At 53.6% G+C, this 23,567-nt stretch overlaps 8 protein-coding genes across 8 annotated transcripts; 3 read left to right on the plus strand and 5 right to left on the minus strand.

Annotated features, from left to right (window-relative positions):
- Positions 1 to 1,127: 1,127 nt before the first annotated feature.
- Positions 1,128 to 1,684, plus strand: M406DRAFT_100833 (uncharacterized protein). Its single transcript, XM_040914925.1, has one exon. It carries the CDS (start codon positions 1,159 to 1,161, stop codon positions 1,441 to 1,443), a length of 285 nt encoding a protein of 94 aa, XP_040781291.1. The 5' UTR covers positions 1,128 to 1,158; the 3' UTR covers positions 1,444 to 1,684.
- Positions 1,685 to 2,224: 540 nt separating this feature from the next.
- Positions 2,225 to 2,905, minus strand: M406DRAFT_325778 (uncharacterized protein; the record flags this gene model as incomplete). The annotated part of the gene is made up of 1 exon (XM_040920021.1): positions 2,225 to 2,905. One exon carries the CDS (start codon positions 2,903 to 2,905, stop codon positions 2,225 to 2,227), a length of 681 nt encoding a protein of 226 aa, XP_040781292.1.
- Positions 2,906 to 3,446: 541 nt separating this feature from the next.
- On the plus strand, positions 3,447 to 4,682 carry TPI (glycosis/triose-phosphate isomerase). The gene is made up of 3 exons (XM_040925955.1): positions 3,447 to 3,567; positions 3,675 to 3,745; positions 3,882 to 4,682. The coding sequence occupies exons 1-3, from the start codon at positions 3,530 to 3,532 to the stop codon at positions 4,520 to 4,522; spliced, it is 750 nt and encodes a 249-aa protein (XP_040781293.1). The 5' UTR covers positions 3,447 to 3,529; the 3' UTR covers positions 4,523 to 4,682.
- A 242-nt stretch (positions 4,683 to 4,924) lies between these two features.
- Positions 4,925 to 5,465, minus strand: M406DRAFT_66747 (uncharacterized protein; the record flags this gene model as incomplete). Its single annotated transcript, XM_040925016.1, has 3 exons — positions 4,925 to 5,216; positions 5,286 to 5,368; positions 5,424 to 5,465. The coding sequence occupies 3 exons, from the start codon at positions 5,463 to 5,465 to the stop codon at positions 4,925 to 4,927; spliced, it is 417 nt and encodes a 138-aa protein (XP_040781294.1).
- Positions 5,466 to 5,836: 371 nt separating this feature from the next.
- On the plus strand, positions 5,837 to 6,634 carry M406DRAFT_245351 (uncharacterized protein; the record flags this gene model as incomplete). The annotated part of the gene is made up of 3 exons (XM_040916324.1): positions 5,837 to 6,098; positions 6,163 to 6,302; positions 6,368 to 6,634. The coding sequence occupies 3 exons, from the start codon at positions 5,837 to 5,839 to the stop codon at positions 6,632 to 6,634; spliced, it is 669 nt and encodes a 222-aa protein (XP_040781295.1).
- Positions 6,635 to 8,306: 1,672 nt separating this feature from the next.
- On the minus strand, positions 8,307 to 9,305 carry M406DRAFT_248784 (mRNA turnover protein 4; the record flags this gene model as incomplete). Its single annotated transcript, XM_040916560.1, has 3 exons — positions 8,307 to 8,397; positions 8,513 to 9,001; positions 9,115 to 9,305. 3 exons carry the CDS (start codon positions 9,303 to 9,305, stop codon positions 8,307 to 8,309), a joined length of 771 nt encoding a protein of 256 aa, XP_040781296.1.
- A 688-nt stretch (positions 9,306 to 9,993) lies between these two features.
- On the minus strand, positions 9,994 to 12,413 carry M406DRAFT_336026 (Cullin-domain-containing protein; the record flags this gene model as incomplete). Its single annotated transcript, XM_040921097.1, has 2 exons — positions 9,994 to 10,051; positions 10,162 to 12,413. The coding sequence occupies 2 exons, from the start codon at positions 12,411 to 12,413 to the stop codon at positions 9,994 to 9,996; spliced, it is 2,310 nt and encodes a 769-aa protein (XP_040781297.1).
- Positions 12,414 to 13,098: 685 nt separating this feature from the next.
- M406DRAFT_96775 (uncharacterized protein) lies at positions 13,099 to 22,748 on the minus strand (the record flags this gene model as incomplete). Its single annotated transcript, XM_040926341.1, has 7 exons — positions 13,099 to 16,004; positions 16,064 to 19,191; positions 19,222 to 20,385; positions 20,425 to 20,552; positions 20,629 to 20,969; positions 21,034 to 22,428; positions 22,672 to 22,748. 7 exons carry the CDS (start codon positions 22,746 to 22,748, stop codon positions 13,538 to 13,540), a joined length of 8,700 nt encoding a protein of 2,899 aa, XP_040781298.1. The 3' UTR covers positions 13,099 to 13,537.
- Positions 22,749 to 23,567: the final 819 nt, after the last annotated feature.

Here is a 23,567-nt window from a genome sequence, read left to right on the forward strand (position 1 = left end):
GAACCTCCGCAGCAGCAGCCGCATCAGCAGCAGCAGCAGCAGCAGCGACAGCAGCAGCAGCGACAGCAGCAACAGCAACAGCAGCAACAGCAACAGAAGTCGCAAGTGAATGTGCCACACCCACAGCAACAGCAACATCATCCTCAAAATGCTGCCGGGGTCCTTCCCAATCGTCCTCAACCACAAGGAGGACCACCTGTAGGACCGGCGATGCATCCTCCAGGAGCATTCGGACACATACAATCAAATCAAGGACCGCCAAGGTCTCAGCCAGTAGTATTGCAGCCTAACCAGGCACGGCCCGTTCAACAAGGAGCATTCCAACATAGACAGCCAAATCAAGGACCACCTATGCCTCCAGCAGGAGCTCCTGGACAGGTGCCACCAACCCAAGGACGACCGATGCCGCCTCCAGGAGCTATGGGGCAGATGCCACCGAACCAGGGACAGCAAGGGCGCGTTCCAGACAGCCACCGGACTAGCCCTTCACCGCACGGCCCCAGCCGGCCCAACGCTCAAATTATCATCGAGCACGACAACCGCGGCAGGCGTAGGCGCGGCAGCTCCACGGCCTCGTCCTCCGGCTCCAGCAGGGCGCGCTCAACCTTTTACTCCGACAGCGAGAGCAGCTTCACGGTGCCCTCGTCAGTCGACACAGGCTCACCGCCCATGGCGTATAGCGGACCCGTCTATCCCAAGAAGCCGCAGGGTCCCGGTCCGAACTCCGCCGCCGCTGTGCCCCTTGCTTTCCCTAAATCATTCCAGCCGCCGCGCATCTCTACACGGGAGCACAGCCGGGATAACATTCGCAAGCCGAAGACGTACATCATCACTGGTGACAATAACCCGGTCAGAGTGCCCCAGCAGGGGCCTCCCCATGCGCATTCGTCCCGGCCGGAGGATGTGGTGCACATGCGCGACGAGGTCATGTTCCAAGCCGGCGTCAGCACTGGTCGCGCCCGCCAGCGGGAGGAAGATCGATTCCAGAGGCAGCAGGACGACCATGCAGCCAGGAGACACGCGCCCGCCCGGTCGCCTTCAAGACATCGGTTTAAGCCGCGCAGTACGCCACGGACAGAGGTTCACAATGAACGCGACCATGGTTTCCGACACGTCGGAACGAGTGCGATCAACCGGCAGCGCTCGCGCGAGCAGACTATGATTGACGACTTCGACACCATGCATCTTGGTGGTGATGGTGGTGGCCGCCGTGGAAGGGCCTTTTCACGACATGACGATCGTGATGATGTGAATTTTTACCGCGCAAAGCAGCAACATGAAAATCATCTTGCTCGGCGGGCTCGCGACGAGCAGGAGGATATTATGCGGCAACAAGAAAGAATGAGGTTGCGCGATGAGCTCACTTCTCCGAGAAACCCTTTCATGCGCAACACGCTGAGATCGCGATTTACGTTCGGGGGAGACCCTGCTTTCGATTATTAGCAGTCCTTTTCCTCTCTTTTTCTTTCTTTGTTTCTCCTCTTGTTTGATTCTTTCTCTCTGTGTCCCCTTTGTTCTCCACTGAGGGTCGACGATGGGCATGTTTCCTGATGCTTTTTTTTTGTGTGTTTTTTTGGGAAAGGTCGCATGGAATAATGGCTTCAAAAAAGGCAGTGAGAGCCTTATGATTCCTTGGGTTCTTGATATGCTCATAATTATTTCTGAATAAATGAGTTGACATTCCAACTTGGTTGAGCAAAAATTGACACATCCTGCTGTTGGAGACTGCAGGTAGTAAGGGATTCCAAACGACTGAAACACTGTCTCGGTGTGACCTGTCCTCTATGTCCCTGTTGTATATGGAAAAGCCTTCAGGCAGAGTCGCAAATTCGGCTGCGATCGAGTATCCCGTCAGGCGGCGATGATGCAGGTCTGCTTCCAAGCGGCATGTCTGTCCAATGTCAGCTGCTGGTCATGCTAGTCTGGGGCCCTTTTGCCGAGTAGCAGAAGCTCGCTGGAGACCAGTCAAAGCAGAGTAAGCCCATGACGTTGACGAATGGCAATAAAGAAACCTCTGCGGGGGGAATCGGTATTGGTGTGCAGTCGCTCCGCAATGCCTTCAAGTTCCCAGTGATCCGCGACTGGTGCCATACGTCGTCGACACTGTACACCAAAACAGACTATTGTCTCTCTTCTGGTGAGCGCCGTCGGGATCTCTACTAATGCTTCGCATGTGATGGTCGAGTGCTGGCGTCTTGCTTGCTCGCGGCAGATTGACGCTCGTTCAAAGCCCAGCTCCTAATTGCCTCAGGGACCGATCAGGTTCGTGATTGCATCGCTGGTGCGTGGGCAAATCGCTGTGCTGGACGACGAACGTCCCTGAGCCCTGCACAATCTCTTGCAGCAGGAAGCGCAGCGGACAGTCGCGCAGCTTGGAAACACGCGGTTTGTTGATGCGACAGCCCATGTTTGCCTTCTCCCGCCTCCGCTGCTCGTCCATCAGGTTGGGCTTGCCAGCCAGAACACAGGTGACGACGAGCTTCACCCTCGCCCCAGTGAGCTTGGACCGCATGATCTTCACCGAGTAGCCGTGGGCCTGGGTCCACCGGTTGAGCTCCTGCTTGAGGCGAGTTGTATCAGCACGCTCATTTTTGGAGGGCCTGTAGGGTCCGCCATTGCTGAATATATGACCCTCTGGTGGCGGTCGTCCCGTACCAGCCTCGGCTTCTTCCTCCTCGAGGTTGTTGAGCAGCACGTCTTCTTCCCCTTCTGCTGCTCCGACCTGCAGGCGCGACCGAAGGCTCTCATTTTCGCTCCTCAGAGCTTTGTTCTCCTTGGTGGCCTGCTCGAGGGCATCGCGGAGGTTGTTGAGCTCCTTCTGAAACTGTTCAGTCAGGGCCAGTGCGATGTCTGCTTTGGCCTGGGCTACGGCCATCTGGACAGCAACATCGCTGGAGGCTGCCATAGTCGAGGGCCTTCGAGGGTTTTGATGGGACCTCCTCAGGGGTTGCGAGCTCGGGAAGACCACAGTATACAGCCGAAGAAGGTACCGGAATTGCCCGAGAATAAGAGCGCACATCTGACTCGAGAAGTGGTGCTTCAGCGAGAGACATCCGAGGGCCTACAATGTCAGGCCACATATTTGCAGGTCATGCGGGAATTGTAGGGATGCCTACATCGAGTCTCTGTGGCATGAAGTCATCCTGCGAGCCGAGGGCGTTTGGGTGTTTGTTGGTTGGTTAAGGTGGACAAGTCCCGAATCTGTCGAACGAGACGCGCCAGACTCTGGGCTCGTGGAGCTTGACCCGCAAGCAGGTGCAGGGGTCGGGTCGAGGGGCGCAGGGGTGCAAGGGTTGCTCTGAGCCCCTCCAAGACCGGAGAGACCCCTCCAAAACCTTGAAGCTCTGCTGCTGCGTCACTGCCTAGGCTATACTAGTATACCCTCTTCTCCTTCTGGATCTTCTACAAAACCTCTCTCTCTCTCCTCTCCCCACCACAGTATACTCTATCATCCTGTGTCCCGCCGTCCCAGCTTGATATCCTAGCTTCAGATCCCTTATCCATTAGCTACATAAACAGACTGCCCAACATGGCTCGCAAATTCTTCGTGGGAGGAAACTGGAAGATGTACGCCCCCGCCCTGCTCGCTCGTGAAAACCCCTCAAGAGCTTCTTGAAGCATACTTCCGAAGAAGAAGGACTGCCAAGCTAACTATATGTCTTCGTCTACTATAGGAACGGGACGACCTCGTCCGTTAAGGACCTCGTCAAGACCCTGAACGAAGCCAAGATTGACCCCAATGTTGGTATGTCTCGAACTCTTTCCACGCATGGCGTGATCTGAACAATGTCTGTATTGGGGCCTCTGCTTTCGAGGGAGGCAGGCAAGACAGGAGTGATAAACTCCAGGCTGACCCAAGTGTTCTCTTCATCCTTCACTAGAGGTCGTCGTCGCCCCACCAGCTCTCTACCTCCTCCTCGTCCGCGAGCAACTGCGCAAGGAAATCGAGGTGGCCTCGCAGAACGTGTTTGACAAGCCTAACGGCGCCTTCACCGGCGAAATCTCCGTCTCCCAGCTCCAGGACAGCGGCATCACCTGGACTATCCTCGGCCACAGCGAGCGCCGGACCATCCTGGGTGAGAGCGACGAGGTTGTAGCTGCCAAGACTAAGTACGCTGTTGACAACGGTGTCAGTGTCATCTGGTGCTGCGGCGAGTCCCTTGAGGTCCGCGAGGCTGGCCAGACCGTCTCTGTGGTCACCAAGCAGCTGGAGGCGCTCAAGGCCAAGATCGGCACCGAGGACTGGTCCAAGATCGTCATTGCGTATGAGCCCATCTGGGCTATTGGCACCGGCAAGGTTGCCACCACCGAGCAGGCGCAGGAGGTGCACGCTGCCATCCGCAAGTGGCTCAAGGAGAGCGTCAGCGACAAGGCTGCTGAGGAGACGCGCATCCTGTACGGTGGCAGTGTCAGTGAGAAGAACTGCAAGGACCTGAGCAAGCAGGCTGACATTGACGGCTTCCTGGTCGGTGGTGCCAGCTTGAAGCCTGCCTTTGTCGACATCATCAACTCTCTGCAGTAGATGATAGAGTCCGGCTGGAGAGCCACAGACGGGCCGCCATGGGCGTTGCCGCTGCTCCTCGACCTAATTCAATCCAAAGGCAAAGAGCTGACGGACTTGATACTATGAATATGAAGCCGCTCAATAAGTAGTAAAAGCAAAGAGATACCAACAAAACTCTAGGGACGAATCGAACCCCCCTTTTGTGATTTATAAAATATTTTTTTCTTGTTTTGTGAGTTTGTTTCATGCGTCCAGATGTAATCTGGCTATGTGATTTTGAGTACATAGTGCCCGGCCAGAGACTATCTCCTCTTGTTGTATCTGATAGGTAGCGTCCGAACTCCTGGATGTATGCAGTCGCACAGCGAGAAATCCTTGAAATCCGGCACAGATACTCTGAAATTCAATTGTTCTTCAACTTTATACTGTCGTCGCATCACCATGATATGGTGACCATACGCCTCTGACACTCTCGTTGGTACTCCTGACAGGCTTCTTCACCCTCTTGTTTATCTCGCCCGTGGAGTCCCGCAACATCTCAAGCTTGCTCAGGATCTGATTCGGGTCCATCTTTTTCAGACACACCGGCCTCGTGTTGCCATTAATGTAGTGCGCGATGACGGTGGGGTGTTTCTGCGGGCGAGGAGACACGCTGATCTCGATTTCGGGATGTCTTGCGGCAAACTTGGGCAAATGCATCTCGATGAATTTGCTTGAGTCCTCCGGTCAGCAGATTTCCATAGTGTTCAGAGAGCGATAGTATCAGTCGAGCGAGACTTACTTCATGCCCCTGGAGCTGCCTGCCCAGTCGCAGTAGTGAAAGTCCATCTTCTTGCATTGCAGCACGAAGGCGCCGACGCCATTCTGTTCTGCACGTCAGTAGTTGAGACAGTAAGAACTCAGGTGGTCAGATACCTACTCGGCCCCTCGTAACTGCTTCTAACACAGGTTTTATCGGCATTGTGATGTGGTTTACGTGCGATTGAGGTTTGGAAATGTTTCGATACGGCGTCGACAAGGGGGGTAACCAGAGTTTGGTCTGGCCTTACATAAGCTAACATTTTTAGCGCGTTCTGAAGCTTCCATGCCATGCTTGCCTACTGCCCATGAAATCTGTCGCGAGACGCCACACACGCTGTTTCCGTTGCCCTTTTCCATCCCCAACGTTGGCATCATCAAACCAACCTCGAACAGACCACGTCGTCCTGCCTTGTCCAGCCTTACTCCAGCCTTGAAGCTTCATCTAGGCGAGTTGAAGCTGATGGTCGACAAACTATCCTCCCTTTCCCTCTAATCCGACGGACATGAACCACACCTGACACGGGGAGAAAAATGACCGACAAGCTCCCTCCCAACCTCCTCGCGCTCTTCGCGCCGCGCCCTCCCCTGCGCTGGGTGCCGCCTTGCGACTTCGCGGCCGAGGACCGACACACAGCCAACATCAGCGGTGTCGCTGGTTACCTGGATGCGCTCAAGGAGTACAAGGACAAGGACGACTATGTCCCCACCGAGAGTTGGCTGGAGGCGCGCGACCGCAAGAAGCTGGAGAAGAAGGCCGAGCTCGAGGCGCTGGTCAAGGAGGGCCCAAAATCATGTACGGCTGTCCACCCTTCACTTTTCCAGGAAGAGATGCATGCGGGCTGACAATTGAACCACAGACAAACCTCATGAAGATCCAAATATCCGCGGTGATGCGTTCAAGACCCTGATGGTCTGTCGGCTCTCATACCAGGCCAACGAGGAGGACCTGGAGCGAGAGTTTGGTCGCATCGGTGCTATAGAACGCGTATGTACTCCAGTTTTCATCATGCTCTGCAGGAACTCCTCCTTTCTTAGTCTTTTGGCTAACCTCCGCTGCTGCAGATTCGTATCGTCAGGGACACCCATGCGGATGAGAAGCCAAACAAGAAGAAGAAGCCACATCGAGGCTATGCGTTCATAGTCTTTGAGCGCGAGAAAGACATGAGAGGTAATACTACCATCGATCTCCCTATACCAAGCACATTGGAACTAGCCCCGGCGAGCCGAACTCAAAGAGAAAAAGAAGAAAAAAACAAACCCCCAGCCCGAGATTGTGGCCCTCAAGCTTGCCCGTCTCAAACCCCGCTTACTCCTTTCCCCTTCATCTAAATCACCACGAACAAAGGTATGCGAGCTATGGTAAGGCTGTACTGACACATGTGCGTCTTGTCGCGCGCGCACCATGTAGCTGCTCTAGATCAACTCGACGGCATCAGCATCCACGGTCGCCGTATCAAGCTAGACGTCGAGCGAGGCCGTGCGGTTGCTGGCTGGAAGCCCCGTCGACTGGGAGGCGGACTCGGCGGACGCGGTTACACCAAAGCTACCCCTGTGCGCCCTGGCGGCTTCGACGGTGGCTTCCGTGGTGGGTTCAGAGGCGGACGTGGAGGCTTCAGAGGAGGCGACCGAGGCTTCCGCGGAGGGTTTGACCGTGGTTCTCGAGGCGGCTTTGGTGGCCGTGACCGAGGTTTCGGCAATTCCTCTAACGGATACGGTGGCCCACCCACAAATGCGCCAAGCGGACCTGGCTACGGCGGAGGCGGGTATGGCGGCCGATCGGACCGCGATCGCAGAGATTACGGAGGAGGAGGAGGAGGAGGAGGAGGAGGAGGAGGCGGCGGCGGCGGCGGCGGCGGATACGGTCGACGTGATGATGACAGATCAGGCGGCGGCTATCGCGGTGGGTACGACCGATCCGGCTCTGGCAGCAATGCTGAGCCGATCGGTTCTCGACACGGCGGCAGCAGTGGTGGTGGCGGTGGCTATCGCGACCGCGGTCATGATGACCGCAGAGGAGATGATTCCCGTAAACGCCCATACGAGGGCGGCTCGGGTTACGAAGGAGAGCGGAAGTTGCGCCGATATTAATGGCGACGAGAGACCAGCGTACTATTGCTTTCGACCTCGTGGTGGGTATCTTTTTTGAGTCCACTGATTTCGCTTTTGTCGTCTCCACCCACCTCTCTTCCCTCTTCGACAAGACAACAAGGGTAAGCACACGGAAGCCAGAGAGGGGGTCCTTCTCAGCAGTGCATAACAAGATTACTCTCCGCGCAAGGTAATGCCCAGCGCTTATCGACCCCAATCACGGACCACCAAAAAGGAGGCATCAAGGTATTTGCCGTTTTCAGAACTTGCCAGAGGATCCCTTGTCCAGGAAGGACCCTTCAACATCCAAGTCGTTAGGATCTCGGCGCGAAATGTACGATCATGATCCAGCTGCCCAGGCCTAGTGACGTCGCGGTATGTCAAAAGACTTCCACAGGCATAGGACGAGACAGGTAGTATCTCTTGGGACGAGACCCTTTTTTGTATCTTATATCTGCGATAGCTTCGAGGTAAGGTCAGAGGTAAGGACTGCGGTTCCTACTGACCACGAGGTTTACTTTCCGGCTGGGCGTTCGTTGCAATGCAAAGCGTGGTGGAGGAAAAAAAAATGGGATTTTGTTCAGGTAATTTTCAGGGAATACTTGATTGGCCGAGTAGTCCCCTACGATGAAAGATGAACAGATGGCAGCGGACACCCCGTGGTCATTTGGCGTCTTAAGTAGCTGCTCCCAGTAAGACGAACAGCATACTGCTGTCCCAAAGCCAACTCTAGGTTGTCCCATTTGTTGCGCGAAATGCTCATTTGGTTTTTCCCCGTCCGTGACGCCGTAACCCATGATTTTCAATGGTATCACCATAGACAGATGAAAACTCGAGAGTAAAACAATTCGACCTTCTGGGAGTCTTTTCCATCACCAATGTCTCTCCCACTTGCCTCAAATCGCCCGCTCACTCACTCGTCCTCCTCCTCCTCAACACCCTCCATGGCATTCTCGTCAACAGGATCGACCTCAGTCACCTCCCCACTATCAGAGCTCCAGTATCTGCAGAAACGAGTGTTAGCGGCTCGAACACAGTCTCTTACCCCCCGGGCCGTTTGTTGTTTTGGGAGAGGTTGAACAAAGGAAAAGAAAAAGGAAATCTTGTGACTACACTTACGCCAATACCCGCACTCTGAACTCGCTCAAGCACTGGTCAAACAGCTTCAGCAGCCTCGTCTGCCTCGAGTCGAGGGTCTGCCCTTCCTTGCACACAGTATACCCCTCCGCCCCCGAGGCGGCCCCATCCTCCTCACCCAGGACGACCTTCCCGCGCACCATCCTCGTCGGCACGCCCAGCCGGCGCAGCTCAGGCTCGATGGTGTGGCCCAGCGGGACGTCGTGCTCGGCAGGCACAGCGCCGCCGGTGGCGTAGACAACGCCCGGGGGGATGACAAAGTCCCGCGTGGCGACGGCGCCCGCGCGCGCAAAGTCGACGGGCGCGAAGGAGGCAAAGTAGGCCGCCACCTCTTCGGGGGTGCGGTTCGTGAACAGGAGGGCCACGGAGCCGGTGATGTGCCGGGAGAGGCGGTGGATGTTTTCGGCGACGGCGGTGGAGGGGTCGGTGCCGAGGGCGCGGGACATGAGCTTGGTCTTGCCGAAGAAGATTCTAGTTTCCGTCGCGATGGGGCGTGTGAGTGAGCAGGTGTGGTCCAACTCGACATTCTACAGAGGAAGGAAGAATTATCATGGACGAGAAAGGGGGCACGATTAGATACATACCTCGAGTCTACCATCTCGCGCCTCACATCCTTGAGATGGTTATTGCGCATGTTGTCGAAGCCAAGGACAAAGCAGTGCTTGTAGTCGGGCACCGTCGCCCTGATGTTCTGGAACAGCTGCTCCTTCTGCTCGCGCGTCTTCTTGGTCACCTGCGTGAGGTGGTATGTCTTGGCTCTCTTTGACTTTGGCATCTTGATTGTATGTATGTGCGTGGGCGTGCGTGTGTTTTCTTTGTGTTGGTTGATCTGGTGAGAAGAGATGAGTGTTGGGAGGGGAGAACGAGACGGGGTAAAAGAGGTGCAGGTGCTTTTTGTTGCTAGAAAAGTGAGAGTCGAGAGATATTGGTAGTCTGGGTTGGGATGTTTCTCTCGAAATTCCCATCCAGGAAAGTTTGGTATCGATAACGGATGCGCTTCGAACTTTTTGGGTGGGGCTTCCTGCAGGGGTCCAGACGACGAAGCGAAGGGACAGGGGTGTTCCACACAGCTTGGGGGTTGTGTTGTTCCCATCCAGCATACAATGGCACTTAGAGAATTACCGTAAATACTTACTTCAAGTCAACTCTCGCAAATCTACTGCACAACAGTGTTGTCCATTATCAAAAAAAAATTCCAATTCTCCTGATGATGAGGGATTGATCTCGCAGGTGGTCTATCGAGACTTATCATCTAACAATAATAACCTTACTGCACATCAGCCACTTGTGCTCGTGCTTAACTAGAAGGCTTTCTTTCATCTACAGTAGGTCTTCGTGCTGTATGCCGCAATCGTTTGTCTCGTCCATCCGAACTCTTCGTCTGGTCCAAGTCTCAACCAACGCCACTGAACGCCCATATTCCTGAAAACCACCACCACTACTACACCACAACACTCATAGAGTTAGGCCAGGTAAGTATACTTGCCGTCCTCTCGCTCAATATATTCCTTCTCAATGAGCCTGTCATGACAAATAGCCAGGTCAGTATATATATATTTTGGGAGGTAGAAACTCCATAAAGGAAACAGAGCAGGGTGAGGGATTGGAGGTGGTGAGAGGGTAGTACGCACTTCTCTATGTTCAGCTTGATATCGGCCGGGTCCATCGCGCCCCTGCTCCTCGTCTGGTTGATGACTTCGGCAACAAGCTGCGGGTGCGTCATCGTCTTACGACTCTTCATGATCCGGACGATGGCTGCCTGCGTCTCGAACTGCCTATCAGCCGCGACCCGCTCGTGCGTCTCCTTGTTCTCGGCCTTGGTCTCCTTCAGCTGGATCTGGTTGATCTTGATCCGGTACTTGGGATCCGTAAAAGTCTTGTTGACGACATAAGTGTCGTCCGGTTTGATTTCTTTGCCCTTGGGCGATTTGATCAGCGGCCGTATCTTGCCGCAGGCCAGCGACTGGAGTGTGCGCTCCAGATCACCGCCTTGAAGGCCAGTCGACGTCGAGATCTGCTCGGTGCTCAAGGGCCCGTCAGATACCTCGTTGAACAGTACCAGCACCGTCGCCTGCATCGAGCTGACCAGGAGCTCCTTTGTCCCCTTGGCGAAGGAGGCCTTGACGACACAATGCGCCAGGTTGTGTTTCCAGAGCAACTTGCGACCCGTATGTTTGTTCTTGTAGTACGAGTCGAAGCGGTCGATCTTCTGGGCAACGTCACGAGGTACAAGCATCTTCACATCTGGGTAGGACGGCCATGCAGCCTGCGACAGGATGCTGACGCTGAGATCAAGCCCGCCGCTGTCCTTGCCAGACCCTTCGGACCATGCCTTGTAGTTTGCCATTTCATCCTTGGCGAGCTCCATGTCCTTAAACATCTGCTCGAGGTTGTGGGTGAAGTTCGAGCCGCACTCGCTCTTGAGCTTTGAGAGCATGTTCCGCTCGGCATCCTGGCTAGCACTGCGGTTCATGAGTAGCCTGCGAGCCAGGTCCTTCTTGTAGAAGGCCTCGAAGACGTCCTTTCCTTGTATAAAGCGGAAAAGCTCCAGTGCCTGGTCCAGCTGCCGGTCTAGCTCTGCATCCTCATCGCCTGTGCTCGCCTGTCCGCTCTTCTCGGCCTCGCTCTTATCTCTGCTGTCCGAGAGCAGCGATTTTGGCAGGGCCTTGATCCCTCCTCGTAGCAGCAGGTCGACATGCTTGGCGATCATTTCTCCGACCCTGGACGTGCCGGTACCCCCTGTCGAGGAGTTCTTCCTGTCATTGATAAACTGGACGAATGCGTCTCTGAGCCCATAGGTAAAGGTGACGTCGCCACTAAAGGCGTCCCGGATCATCGTGTCCAAGGTGCGCCTGAACTCTAGGAGCCGGATGACCATCTCATCGCCATTGTCGGTATCGTTCACGATGAGTGCACCGGCCTGTAGGATATAGTCCTCAAATGGCCCCTTCAGGTTCTTCTGCAGCTTTGATAGCCCCAATAGCATGTAGAGCGCTCTCATCGACTCGACTTGATTCTGCTCCAGCAGCCTGGCGACATCGCCCTTGTTCAGGAGCAGGGACGAGTAATCCCGAATGAGCACGTTATGCGCATTCTCGAGAAGCAGGATCTTGGTGGTACTGTCGAAGTTGAAGAGGTTGCAGCGGTCATCCTCCTGCTTCAGCAACCTCTCGCATACCGAGATGTAGTTCTTCAGCCCATGCTCGGACTGGTCTGCGGCAAACTCGCGGAAATACTTATCTGATTCCAAAAGGAATGTGCGCTCGAACTTGGATCCGTAAACACCGAGCACCTTGAGCATGTTGATAGAGTTGTGTAACAGCGTCGGGTCTGCGGCAGGATCACCTCGTCGGTCGAAATCTACTAATTGACAAAGCCCAGATATCACCTTGTGTCCAGAAAAGGACTCACCACCACGCTCCGGCCCAAATACCATCTTCCGGTAGAGGGAAAGGAGGAGGTCGTTGATCGAGGGGTGTTTTTTGCTGTTCAGCAGAAAGGACCGGTCGAGAAAGCTGAAGGCGGAGCGTACGGTGATCAGAGGCTTGTTGAAAATGGACCATTGGGTCCAGACACGCATCAAGATGCCCACGTCGGACATATACGCTCCGTCGTTTATCTTGCTCAGGACCTGGTAGTTCAGGTGCTCTTCACAACGGAGTTTGAGCATGGCATAAAGCTTCTCCCCCTCATTATGTCTGCACAGGTCCTCGACGCCTCGGTACACACGCTCCAAGGGCACCCGCGGCCGATCTCCCGCGAGGATGGACGTGAGCGCATCCTCGACATCTGCCCATGTCCTCTTGTAGTAGTCCTCAACGTCAGCAGCCCTGGTAGGGCTCTGGCGGAAATTCTTGATGACGATCCGGCGGGCGCCTGACATCGGGTTGAAACCAGAGGCAACCTCAGGCCTCTTGCCTAAGCCCTTCATACTCATGGTGGGCGCCGTGTGCTCGGCCGTGGTGGCTGAGCTTTGTTGGAAGGAAGTGCGGAAAGACGGAAGCAGGGAAGCCGCAACGGCTACTTCTTCTGCTGTCGCTGCTTTTCGGGGACGTTTTGGGTCGGGGGTCGCTCTGGACAAAGAAGAGGTAGAGTCGACGCGAGGACGACGTCGGGAAGAAGTGGAAGAGTCGTGATTGTCGGATGAGGGTGAGGGATTGTTGGTGTGGGTGCTGGACTGCATCCCCGGCACGCCCTCAAGCCGCGCAAGAACGATAGAGGGTTGGTCGTGCTGATGCTCCAACAACTAGACTGAAGCAGCAGATGCCGAGGCCTTACTGTTGTTACTGTGGGTAGGTTCGAGGTCAGATCCCAGACGCAAGCACTTGGCTCGTCGTTGGGCGGTATTCCCGAGTAGGACTCGCAGTTGGGGGGTGGAGAAATGAAACAGCCAAAGAGTACGACGAGAGGGACCGGACACCTCGATGCACAGAAAGAGAAAAAGAAAAAAGAAAATAGATCAAGACGAGACGAGACAAGTTATCGCCTGTATAGACGTAGACGTGAATGCTGCCAGCTAATAAATGGATGACGGCAGCACGCGATTTGCCCACGGTTACGGCGCGATTGCGGGAACGGAGTTAGTGAATGCTATGTCGCTGCCACAGCGCATTTGGTACCCACATTACCCCGCCTCACCTACCTGGGTACCTGTACTACTCAAGTGTACAGCCCACCCTATACTACTCGCGAATAACGGTACTATGGGCTCATGCTTTCCTTGAAAACATTTGATAAGAAGAGTCTTGCTCTCTGCATCAGTGACTGTAGCAGCACAATGGCGTCTTGTGTTATGATGACGAAGCACGAATGAACCTCTCGCACGCGGTGAGGAACGAGAAACGTGTCACTCTCAAGAGAAAAAGCTCAAACAGATCAAACATCATCAGATTACACTCTTCCACTGCCTACCTCACATCCACATGGAACACAGGCCAGGACCAAGAAATAAACATTCTCCGGTGCCAGCTCAGCTCACTTTGCTGGCTTGTGCTTCTTGCCCCCAGATCAAGCATATGCCGCCCAGCCGCAGAACAGCATGGCCAAGTTCTTCTCATCTGTTGCCTGGTTGATCAAGTCGTTGACCGTCGCCGTGACACTCAGCGTCTTGGACAGCTTCTTCCTCACCACCGCAAGCGCTCTGTCCGCCTCAGATGGTTCATTGACTACCTTTTTCCTGTCGGCTGCTCCGAGCTCGCTGGCAATGGCCCCGCCATCATTCCCTTCTTCGTCATCCTCGCCCCGTCTTGCGGCGCGCTGCAGCTTCGCCAACCTTACGGGCGTCGAGCTCCATGAGTGCAGCGGGTCATAGCGCAGCACGTCGAGGATCGTCATGATCGAGTATGTCTCCTCGCGCAGCGCATCCAATGTGAACTCACAACAACGCCGGAATACCCCATCCGTCTTGGTGACACCCATGCCGTCCACAATGTCGCGTGTCATACGGAAGGGAACAACCTCGGGGATTGGCAGGATCCGACCCGCCTCAAACGCGACGCCGAGATCGATGTGCACCACCTCCCCCGTCTTCTTGTCAAGCAGAATGTTATGGCCATGTCGGTCGCCCAGGCCCAAAACATGTCCTAGTATTGAGATGGCTGCTGTGCTGCGCGTGTATGCGAGACGCTTGGCGTACCAGTCGTCAGGGTCAGGGAAGGACTCGAGGAAGAAGTAGCGCATAACGGGAGGAAACTTCTCTGCCACTTTGCGGTATACTGAGAGCCGGATGCTGGCCGTTTGCTCATGAACCTGATCGATCTCTTTCCTGCACTGGGACATCTTAAGCCCCTTGGGGTAGTATCGGGAATGAGCGGGGATCAGCCAGTCATGCAGTGGTTGTGTGTTCGCAACGAACTCAATGATACCCGTTGTGCTCGTGAGAGGGAGCACCTTGTAGGTTCGAATACCAAGGTTCCGTTGTCTTGTTGATCGGTGTTGCCGAAGGAGGGATGAGACAGCAGCAAAGACTTGTTCCATGATTGCATCTTGACGAAGATCATCATTACTGCCCTTCACCAGCTGCTTGTACTTCTGACCATTGCTGGCAACAACTGTGATAATTTTGGGAGCGCTGACACCACCCGCGACAACCATTGTCGAGTCCAATTTTGTCATGACCGGCACGTTTGCGTAGTTTTTGGTAGGCGATAGCTCTATGTCGATTGTCGGTGGAGGAACTTTATACCTCCCAAAGCATAGCGAAAGATGATTCGCTTCTTTGGAGTCTTTGACATTGATCCTAGCACCACTCTTCGCCTTCGGGCCTCTGTCTGATGCGAGCGAGTGATAGCATCCACTCACTCTGTCAATTGCCCTGCAGATGTCAGAGGTACCGTTGCTGGTCTGCAGGAGCTGGGTTGCAATCTTCTTGGCGGCTTCTTTGCGCCGAATGGCAACCTCGTCCTGTTTGTTCGGCCTTGAGTTGCTTCCGACCCAGATCTGGTACATGCCGTGGTAAGGATGGTCACAACAGATGCGATACACGAGTGACATGAGTAGCGCTTGAAACGAGCTGTTGTCGAGCTGAAGCCGTGAGCTCAGCTGATTCATCAGAGGGGCAAACTTTCGAGTTGGCACATTCTTCAGATACGTATTCACTGCCCGATTGGCAAACTCATTCTCGGACCGTTCCAGCCATAGCGCTGTGAACCGGAGGGCATTGCCGTCGTGGTCATCTGAGGCGGCCAAAGATTGGAGGAAATTCTCGAGACTGAGCTTGACAAATTCGTTGCGCGTCTTCTGAGCGCGCTCGAGCTCGTCCTGATCCAGCTTCAAGTATTTCCGTGTGTTTTCGAGGTACTTCTGATACCTCACCCTGACTTGTGAGTTGCCAGCTCGACTACACTCATTGGTGTAATGGGTGACCTCTTCGACCCTGTTCTGGACAAGTCTCTGGAGCCTCGTCAGATCCTCGCGCATTTCGGGGTCCTGAAGCTGCTCATCACAGAAGGTCGCGAACTGGTGAAAGACCTGCCCAACCTCCTTGCCCGTGTTGGCGCCTTTCAACGCCTTGAGTGAAGGCTCCAGATACTTCTTTTGAATGCTGTCAACTGTCTCGAGCTTTGCCACGGACACTTGATGGCCGACCTTGGACAGGACCTCCGCGTGAGAAACAGGGACGTTCTGCTTCCTCAGAGACGCTGCATTCTCATGTAGGCCCTGTAGAAGTCGGATCGACGATATCATCTCTCCGTAATCCCAAAGGGAGTGGGCTTCATCCATCCTAACAGCGGCATCGATGGAGAGCCCAATGGCTTGGCTCGGGGCCACCAGGTCTCGTAGCGTTGTAGATATACTCAATGCCTCTTGTCTGGCCTGTTGAAATCGATAGATGCTGGAGGACAACAGCATACTTCGGACCTCGACTAGCCGCGCTTCCAACGAAGTGATTTTTGATGTCCTCAGCGTGTCCTTCTGGCTGAAAAGGCTGAGAGTTGTCTGACGATGTGACAATATTTGGCTGACATCGTCGTATCTGCATGATGAGACTTATCAGCGCATACTCAGATGTTCAAAGCCACGGAAATTACGTACCTTCCGCTCAGCATCCATGTCGATCGTGTCTCAAAATTATCTAGAATCCTGTTGAGGTCTCCAGCATCGGCAACACCGAGAACGTTGTCCAGCTCAGTCAATGCGGCAAGTGTGCTGAGGTGTTGGCGAAGGTCACTTGGCTTGAGACCTTTGGTGATAACATTTCTCATGGTACTCGCCAGTGCGTCTCGGACCGCGGTGACGGCTGGTCCCAGCTCAACGGCTTTGTGGATGGATTGATAGGCCCTGTAAGATATGGCGACATTGTTCTCAAGGGTTGCTGGAGCGGGCAGATTCCACTTCTCGAGTCTTCTGGCCGTGTGGAAGGTAGTATCCAAGGAGCTTGTAAAATCGTCATGGTCTTGATGAGCCTGGAGTAATGATTCAGAGAGGCCTGCTAGGCCGAGACCACTCAGAGTCTGTACTAAGCATTGTCCGTCACGCCCTGAGTCTGGATCTCTCATTCGGATGTGGCTGTCATATTGAGCCCCGCGAAATGCAAGGCTTTTGGCGCCTTCCTTTTCATACTCCAGTCGCGCCAGAACGTTGGAGAGGGATGCCGTTCTTTCCAGTCCATAATAAGCGTCAGGGTCGTCAATACTCTCAAAGATGTTGAGCAACAACTCGGATGGATCCTCGCCCTCTCTAGCCGCTGATGACCGCCGTGATATCCGTGAAGGGTCCGCAAGAGCCAGCTCGGCGAACATCAAAGCGATCTTAGACATGCCACACCTCACCGCGGCCTCCGCTGCAACGGTGGAGTCAACATCGAGCCAACGAGACCTATCTATAACAGACGTCTCACCAGGGAATGTTCTGCTTCGCAGATAAATTACCACATTGACCAGGAGCTTGATGTTGGCTGTGGCATCTGCTGAATCTGATCTGAGCCATTCCTTGGCAGCCGCCGATAGGCTTCGTTTGACCATCTTCTGACTGTCGAATTCGCCAACCAGAACAAGGTGGACAAGATAAGGAAGTGATTGTTCAGCAAAACCGTCAAGTTCATGCAGGACTGAAGAGAGACTAGCCAAGACGGTATTGTCTTGCAAAGCTTCGGCCAAGTGGACAGACAGATGACGGGCCCAGAGCGGAGACTCGATTTTGTCCAGACCAAAGACATCATGCTGATCATGACCCGTAGCACCGTGGTCTGTTGGAGGGGTCTGGTATAAGGACCAGGCTGAAGAGCTAAACAGCGTCTCAGGCAAGCTACGTCTGCAGTCTGCGATGAGATCATGGTCATCTGTAGCAACTGCAAATGAAACAATCCTTCGCACAGCCGATTCCGCGAGGCCTGCATGGCGAGAGTTGTCGCTCATCGCCAAATCAGCCAGCAGCCTGAGGAGGCCATGGATGGAATCGCCGCCTTTGGTTGTAGTCCTTTGATACGTCGACAAGAGCGATTCTTTCAGGACATCCTGCGGGATGTCGCCTGAAGCTGCGAACGATTTACCAACAACACGTCCCGCCCAGGTCAAATACTCTTTGCTCGAGTTCACAGATCGACAGCTCTTCCACACCATTGGTCCATGAATGCGAGCGTCTGCATCAGATTCAAGAATATCGTTTTGGTTGGACCGGGGGATAGTAAAGTCGCCGCACAACATCTTAAGGGCCAGGTCTCGGGCCGAATTATTGAGAAGCTGATCCTCTTGCTCCGCGTCTTTCAGTATTTCAAGGAGAAGCCTGCTTTCGTGCGTGTCTTTCTGCGAATTGCCCGAAGTGCGAATGTTGGATGCTGAGACGGTGATGGCTTTGAAGGCTTGCGCTTGTGTCTCTGATTTGAAGGCAGGAGATTCGTACTCCCTCAGTAATTTGACAAACCAGGTGTGAAACCGCTGTGCTTTGCTCATGGTCGCTTTGAACTGGCTCTCTTGAGTGGAGCTGGCCTGGCTGGACTCTAAGAACATTCGCAGGCTCGCTAATGTTGACAAGGCATATCCTGCGAGAAATGATGGCGTCTGTACCATATGGGTGTAACCATTGGCAATCAGCCATTGGCTGATACCGAGAGCATCATCCGCGCATTCTGTATCCGAGATAAATGGTCTGATGGAGCGCAAAAGCATTTCAAGAGGATATGAAACCAAGACCTGAGGCCCAGCCAGACAGACTAAAATTCGGATCTTGCGGATCACTGACAGGGCGTGGTGAGGTCCCAAGGCTGGGTGTATGGTGTTGAGCAGCCTGCGTGCTACCGAAGTAACGAGAGGAGGGGTCCAGAGAGAAAGGATATTGAATTGGGTATAACTGGCAAGATGCGCGAGTTGTACAACAAGATGCTTGCCCTTGAATGACGGTTGCTGATCAGGCGGCAGCTGAGTTGGCGAGTGGCTGAATTTCTTGATCTCTGCCATGGTGTTTGCAGCATGCACAAAAGCCTCATCCTTCGCCCATGACGTCTCAATCAGGTCTTCCTGTGTAGTGAGGAAGAAGTGACCGACAATGTCGACGAAGTTTTGGTTCAGGGAACTGTAGAATGAGTCCTTTCCCAGAGTCTTTCTAATCCGCGATTCGGCGGTGATATCTGACTCCCTCTTGGCTATATCAAAGCACGTGGAGTACGCCATAATCTTTGAGAAGCCTTCTTGTACGATTGTCTCAGGTGCCGTTCCGAGTCGAGCTGCCAGTCTTTCCAAAGCTGCGTCTTGGTCTCGCATGATCATGATTGCAGCAGCCTCGGTCCTGACATGTGCGAGGAGAGAATCCAAGGTCGCGAAATCGAATATCTCATATGGAATGTCCTCTATGCTTCCCTCTTCGAGCAAGGTATAGAGAAGTTGCGGGGCGAACAGATATAGCAGCTCCTGTGGAGTTTTCAGTGACCTTGCAAGAGCAATAGCTTTCATGCCATGAGTTGCGTATTTCGAGACACCCGGAACCTTCCTGGGAATCTCTAAAATATGATAAACACACCGTCGGAGAAGTGTCGGAAGTTCGCAGCCCAGTTTAGCCAGGACGAATACTCGGAAAGCTATGCCTTCCAAGAAACCCCCATCGTTTGGCAGCTGTTTCAAGACGTCTCCGAAGATGGCCTCGTGCAGTTTGACTGCATAAAGATCAAAAAACTCTGTCAGACGCTGTCCGATGTGGAATTTGACTCTCATGCGGCCAACCAACAGCATCTCAAGCAAGGTCTTGCGTGGTTCATGTACTTTGGCCCTCTTATCTCTCCAGAATTCAGAGTTTATCTCCATGAGACGATACAGAAGCTCCGTCAACGACATCTGCGCCTCGATAGACAAGATGCGATTTGGCCAGGCCGTCTTCACGAGAAAATTGTACAGGTCCACGGACGGGCTGATAAGATCCGAGTCGCTTCCACCCATTGACCAGAGGGGTGCGAAGTACATGAGTATGTCTGCGCACAAGCACAAGACGGCCTCGCAGCTTGAAAACAGGTTTTCTCGTAAAATCCCTCCGACTTGTTCAATGATATCCCTGGCATAGTTTGATGTATTGCCAAGATTGAATTCAAGAAGTTCGTGAAGAAACCCGCCGCAGAAGAGAAACTTTTCGTCTGTCAGGGATAGAAAAGCGTCCATAACAGCCTCCGTAATTAGTCCGACTTGCGCGTGGTCTTTGGAATATTCGGAGAAGAGATGCAGCTTCATCTGTGTAGCTTCCAAGAAAGCGTGTTTGCTCATACGCAATGCAATCTTCTGCCTGGGAAGGGTCGCGACTCCCGAAGAAGGATCGCTCTTGTTGACTTGCGACTTGAACTCCTCATCAACATCCATAATATCCGACTGCTGGCCTGGTGTCTGGCGAGTATTGTGGGCCCGGGTGAGATCCCACAACCTCTCGCAGAGCCTCAAAAGATGAGGATATCTGTTGCAGAATTGTTCCACTTGTACTGTATCCAGCCGAGGCAAGTATGGGGCCACCGACAGCAGAATGACCTCAAACGCCTCCTTGTTCTCTGGCATCTCGAGGACCATTTCGATACATCTGTCCCACAATTCGTCCAACGTGGTCTTGATGTCTGCCACGATCCGAGAGTCTTGATCCTGGAGACAGGACAACAAAATGGTGCTCGAAACCAGACATGCAAGCAAGCTCCGCAACCTCTCGATGGACAATCTCGCAGATATTTCGGACCCATGTCGTACACTTGACTGAGATGTTGGTCGAAACAATTGGGCAAAGTCGTCCAACTTGGGAATAAGTAGCTCTAGAGCAAGTGTTCTGAAGTTGTGAGAACTGGAGCTCGTGAATTCATCGGTGATTTCTTCGCCGTTCGTGTTGTGGAAATAGCTTCGGCGAAGTATGGGACCCAATGAATCTTCGCCGTCGAGATGCAGTAGATATTTCGTCATCTGCGCAGAATCACGGAACGCTTTCCAGAACTGCGCAACATGACCGCCAACAAGCTGCGCCTCACCAACAAGCTCCATTGGAGACAGACCACAGCATGAAAGAAGAAGATTGACTAAGTCAATCGGTACCATATGGGCGCCGTAAGAAGACGCGTAGGTTGAATCCGCTTCAAATTGTTAGCATGAAATCCTCCAGACAGCTAGTAGCCTCCTGGGAAATGCGACGAGCGCAGCAAAACCTACCAGGTTTCCAGGTAGAAAAGACCCATCTGATGACATGACTGTATGTCTTTTGCATAGCACTAGGTGCCATTTCATTGCGCAGATTTGCGACGCAATGCATGAGCACCAAGGACGAATCAACCAATACTGCGGGTCCGCAAATATCGGCCATTATCACAAAGTTGCTCACATCATCCGCAATTGCATGGTGCGGAAGCAATTGAGACTCCAAGATTACATGAAGAAGTACGCAAGCTGCTCGACATGTGCTTGATATGCTCAAAGATCTGACGGCTAGCTGCCATAGCTGTTTCCACTTGGCTTCAGCTATGCCTTGATTTCCATGCGGTTTGATTGCACAACTATGGTTCCTTTTCGTTAGATCCGTTAATCAAGGACGAAGTCAACGGAGCAGCATATATTCACCTGGCACAAGCGATCATTGCCCATGATGAGAGGACGCTTTGCTTGTCACTGATCATCGGTGTCAAATGATCCATGATTGCGGCTGCTTGTTCTCCTGAAACCTCGCTGTTAGGCAAGTAGAAGGGAAAGATCTGGAGGGCGGTCAACTTGACCGCGACCTCGGACGAAAGCAATCTTTTCTGCAGCCTATACGAGCCTCCGGCCAAGCGTTGCCTCTTCCTAGGCTGCTCGTCCTCAACATCTGGACATCGTGCGCCGGCTCCGCTATGCCGCAAAAAAATGTGTTCAAGACAAGACATTGTCTCAACGACGACCCAACGGCGCTCGGCATCCTGCGTAAATGGTCGAAGAGCAAACAAGCCTGTGCTGAAGTGACCACTAGGGATGGGCGCGGACGAAAACGTCAGGTCTTCCAAGCGGAGGCGCGACTGTTGGCTTCTTTGCGAATACTCAGTCCAGAGTACATCCAAGAGGTCTTCCAGGTCGCCCAGCAAGCGGGCAGAGGAGGCTTCCTGCAAGAGGCTGTCCAGGTATAGGTGGATACCGTGGATCGTCTTTAGCATTTCATCCCTCACGGAGAACAACAACTCATCATTGTCGATGGCCCGTGGCTGCCAGCAATAGCTGAGTAGAGGCACCGCTTCCCTGGTGATCGCCCGACCAAGCGCGGGGTCATCACCTGCTGTTTGGAGTAATATGCAGTTCAAAGTTGCGAAAGCCACCCTATGCAGTTTGCTGGAGTTGAGACGTAGCCGCAAAACATCAAGCACGGCATCAGACACCTCTCGACGCCGTGTCATACCAGGGGCATTGGAAGCGGATACCAACGACAGCAGACACTGCACTGGCGAGGAAAGGTCGCCTGGCTGTAGGTGAGCTGAGCCGCGCTGACTCGCAGCCTGAGAGCGTCTGCTCAAGTTAACGAGTGATGAGTGGCGTCCAGTACCCGGCGCAGGGGATTCATTATCAAGCAGTGCTGTCTCGGAAGCTGTCGACCTCGTGCCACCTAATAGGTGAGAGATTCTGGAGAGGAGGAAGTCGACACATGCTTCCCAGCCAGCTCCATTGGAAAGAGCGAGACTCTCGACATGTGCAGGGCAGTCAAGCAGGAGCCCCAGCGTCTGCATGTAGTCTCGTGCTAGAGGTTGAAAGAAATCCCCGTCGCGGTCGGGAAGCGTGTCAGTAATGTGGTCTATCACGGCCCTCGAGGTATTAGCTTTGAGTTTCGAGATGCCATGTGTGACAGTCGCCCGTAATGCTTTGCCGCAATCGTCAAGCCTCTCATTTGCATGCTTTACACCACTCTTCCCGGCCAAGAACTTTTGCTTATCAGACAACGCTGCTTGGAAGAGGGCCTCGAACAGGCCATGATACTCCTTGCTCTTTAGAGAATCACTGAACGAGTCAATTAGTAAGGCTGTTATGACAATTACAACGGGATGGAGGATATTCTCACTGGGTTTGAGATGGTTGGCTGAAAAAGTCGATGAGGTCTATACAACGTGTCAGCGAAGACGGGTAAGCAATTGCCTTTTGGCAGGACAACGAACCCTGCAAAGCCTCGCCACGAGCCTGTACACCTGACCCAGAAATATTGACTGTAAGGGAGTCAGCAAATCGAAAGCTTGAGGGGTTCACACTGAGTAATGGCCCAAACCTCTCAACTGCTCAACATTCGTAATTCGGGGCCTCATGGCCCCTTTCTTCGGGGGCATTGTGGTGGTGGTGGTGGTTCCAGACTCGAGTGCCTGTTATTGGCCATCCAGATGCTCAACGCTCTTGCCAACAGGATGTGCTGTAACCTTAATCCTAAATCCGGCTTTCATAAAGCATACCACGCTCATGAGACCAATCTGATTATCGAGAAAAAATCGTGCACTGTGATTGCTATGGTGAGCCTTATGGCAGACGAAAGAGACCTGCTGCAGTAAAACATTGTCCGATGGCAGTGAAGGCCATGAGACGATGCTAGAATTGAGGGGCTGACAGGATGGAGAACTTAAGGCAGAAACGACAGGAGGTCAAAAGAGAACGGGCGGCTCTCGCGAAGGAAATGCAATTGAAGACGTCAGAGATCACGAGCAATTACTGCATTTTTGCTGCCCTGGTAAAAGAACAGAAGGTGCAGGCCCAGATGATTTCCTTGGTGTACTGCGCTGCCTAAAAGTAACGTTCACTGGCCTGGCCGGTGCCCGTCAACCTCAACCTGTCGTGCCTGCAGCTTGGTATGCTTTATCGACTGGAGCTCTGACCACACCGTAACTCATCCCTGCTGGCCCAGTTTTCAGCCCTCTACTATTGGCTCGCATCCAAGGCGGCTCCAAACAGCAGCCCATTGATCCCTGGATCACAGTTTGGGTCCTGGTCGCGTCCCCAAGCTCACTGCCAAATTTACGCGATACCTCAAATGCCTAACCAGTGACAGCGGAGCTGGCAGGGCATGAAAAAGTTAACAAGCTTTACGCGAAGGCAGAACTTCAGTCAACAGCCCCTCGAATTGACTGACGTCAATCCCCACGAACCATCTGCAGCCA

Source organism: Cryphonectria parasitica (genome assembly GCF_011745365.1).
Source record: "Cryphonectria parasitica EP155 unplaced genomic scaffold M406scaffold_1, whole genome shotgun sequence".
NCBI lineage: Eukaryota > Fungi > Ascomycota > Sordariomycetes > Diaporthales > Cryphonectriaceae > Cryphonectria > Cryphonectria parasitica.

Excerpts from the sequence above, each read along its gene's own strand:
- M406DRAFT_100833 (XM_040914925.1), top strand. The coding sequence starts at position 1,159 with ATGATTGACGACTTCGACACCATGCATCTTGGTGGTGATGGTGGTGGC.
- TPI (XM_040925955.1), top strand. The coding sequence starts at position 3,530 with ATGGCTCGCAAATTCTTCGTGGGAGGAAACTGGAAGAT. Across the intron at positions 3,568-3,674 it reads GTGGGAGGAAACTGGAAGAT|GAACGGGACGACCTCGTCCG; the intron begins GTACGCCCCCGC and ends CGTCTACTATAG. Across the intron at positions 3,746-3,881 it reads CAAGATTGACCCCAATGTTG|AGGTCGTCGTCGCCCCACCA; the intron begins GTATGTCTCGAA and ends ATCCTTCACTAG.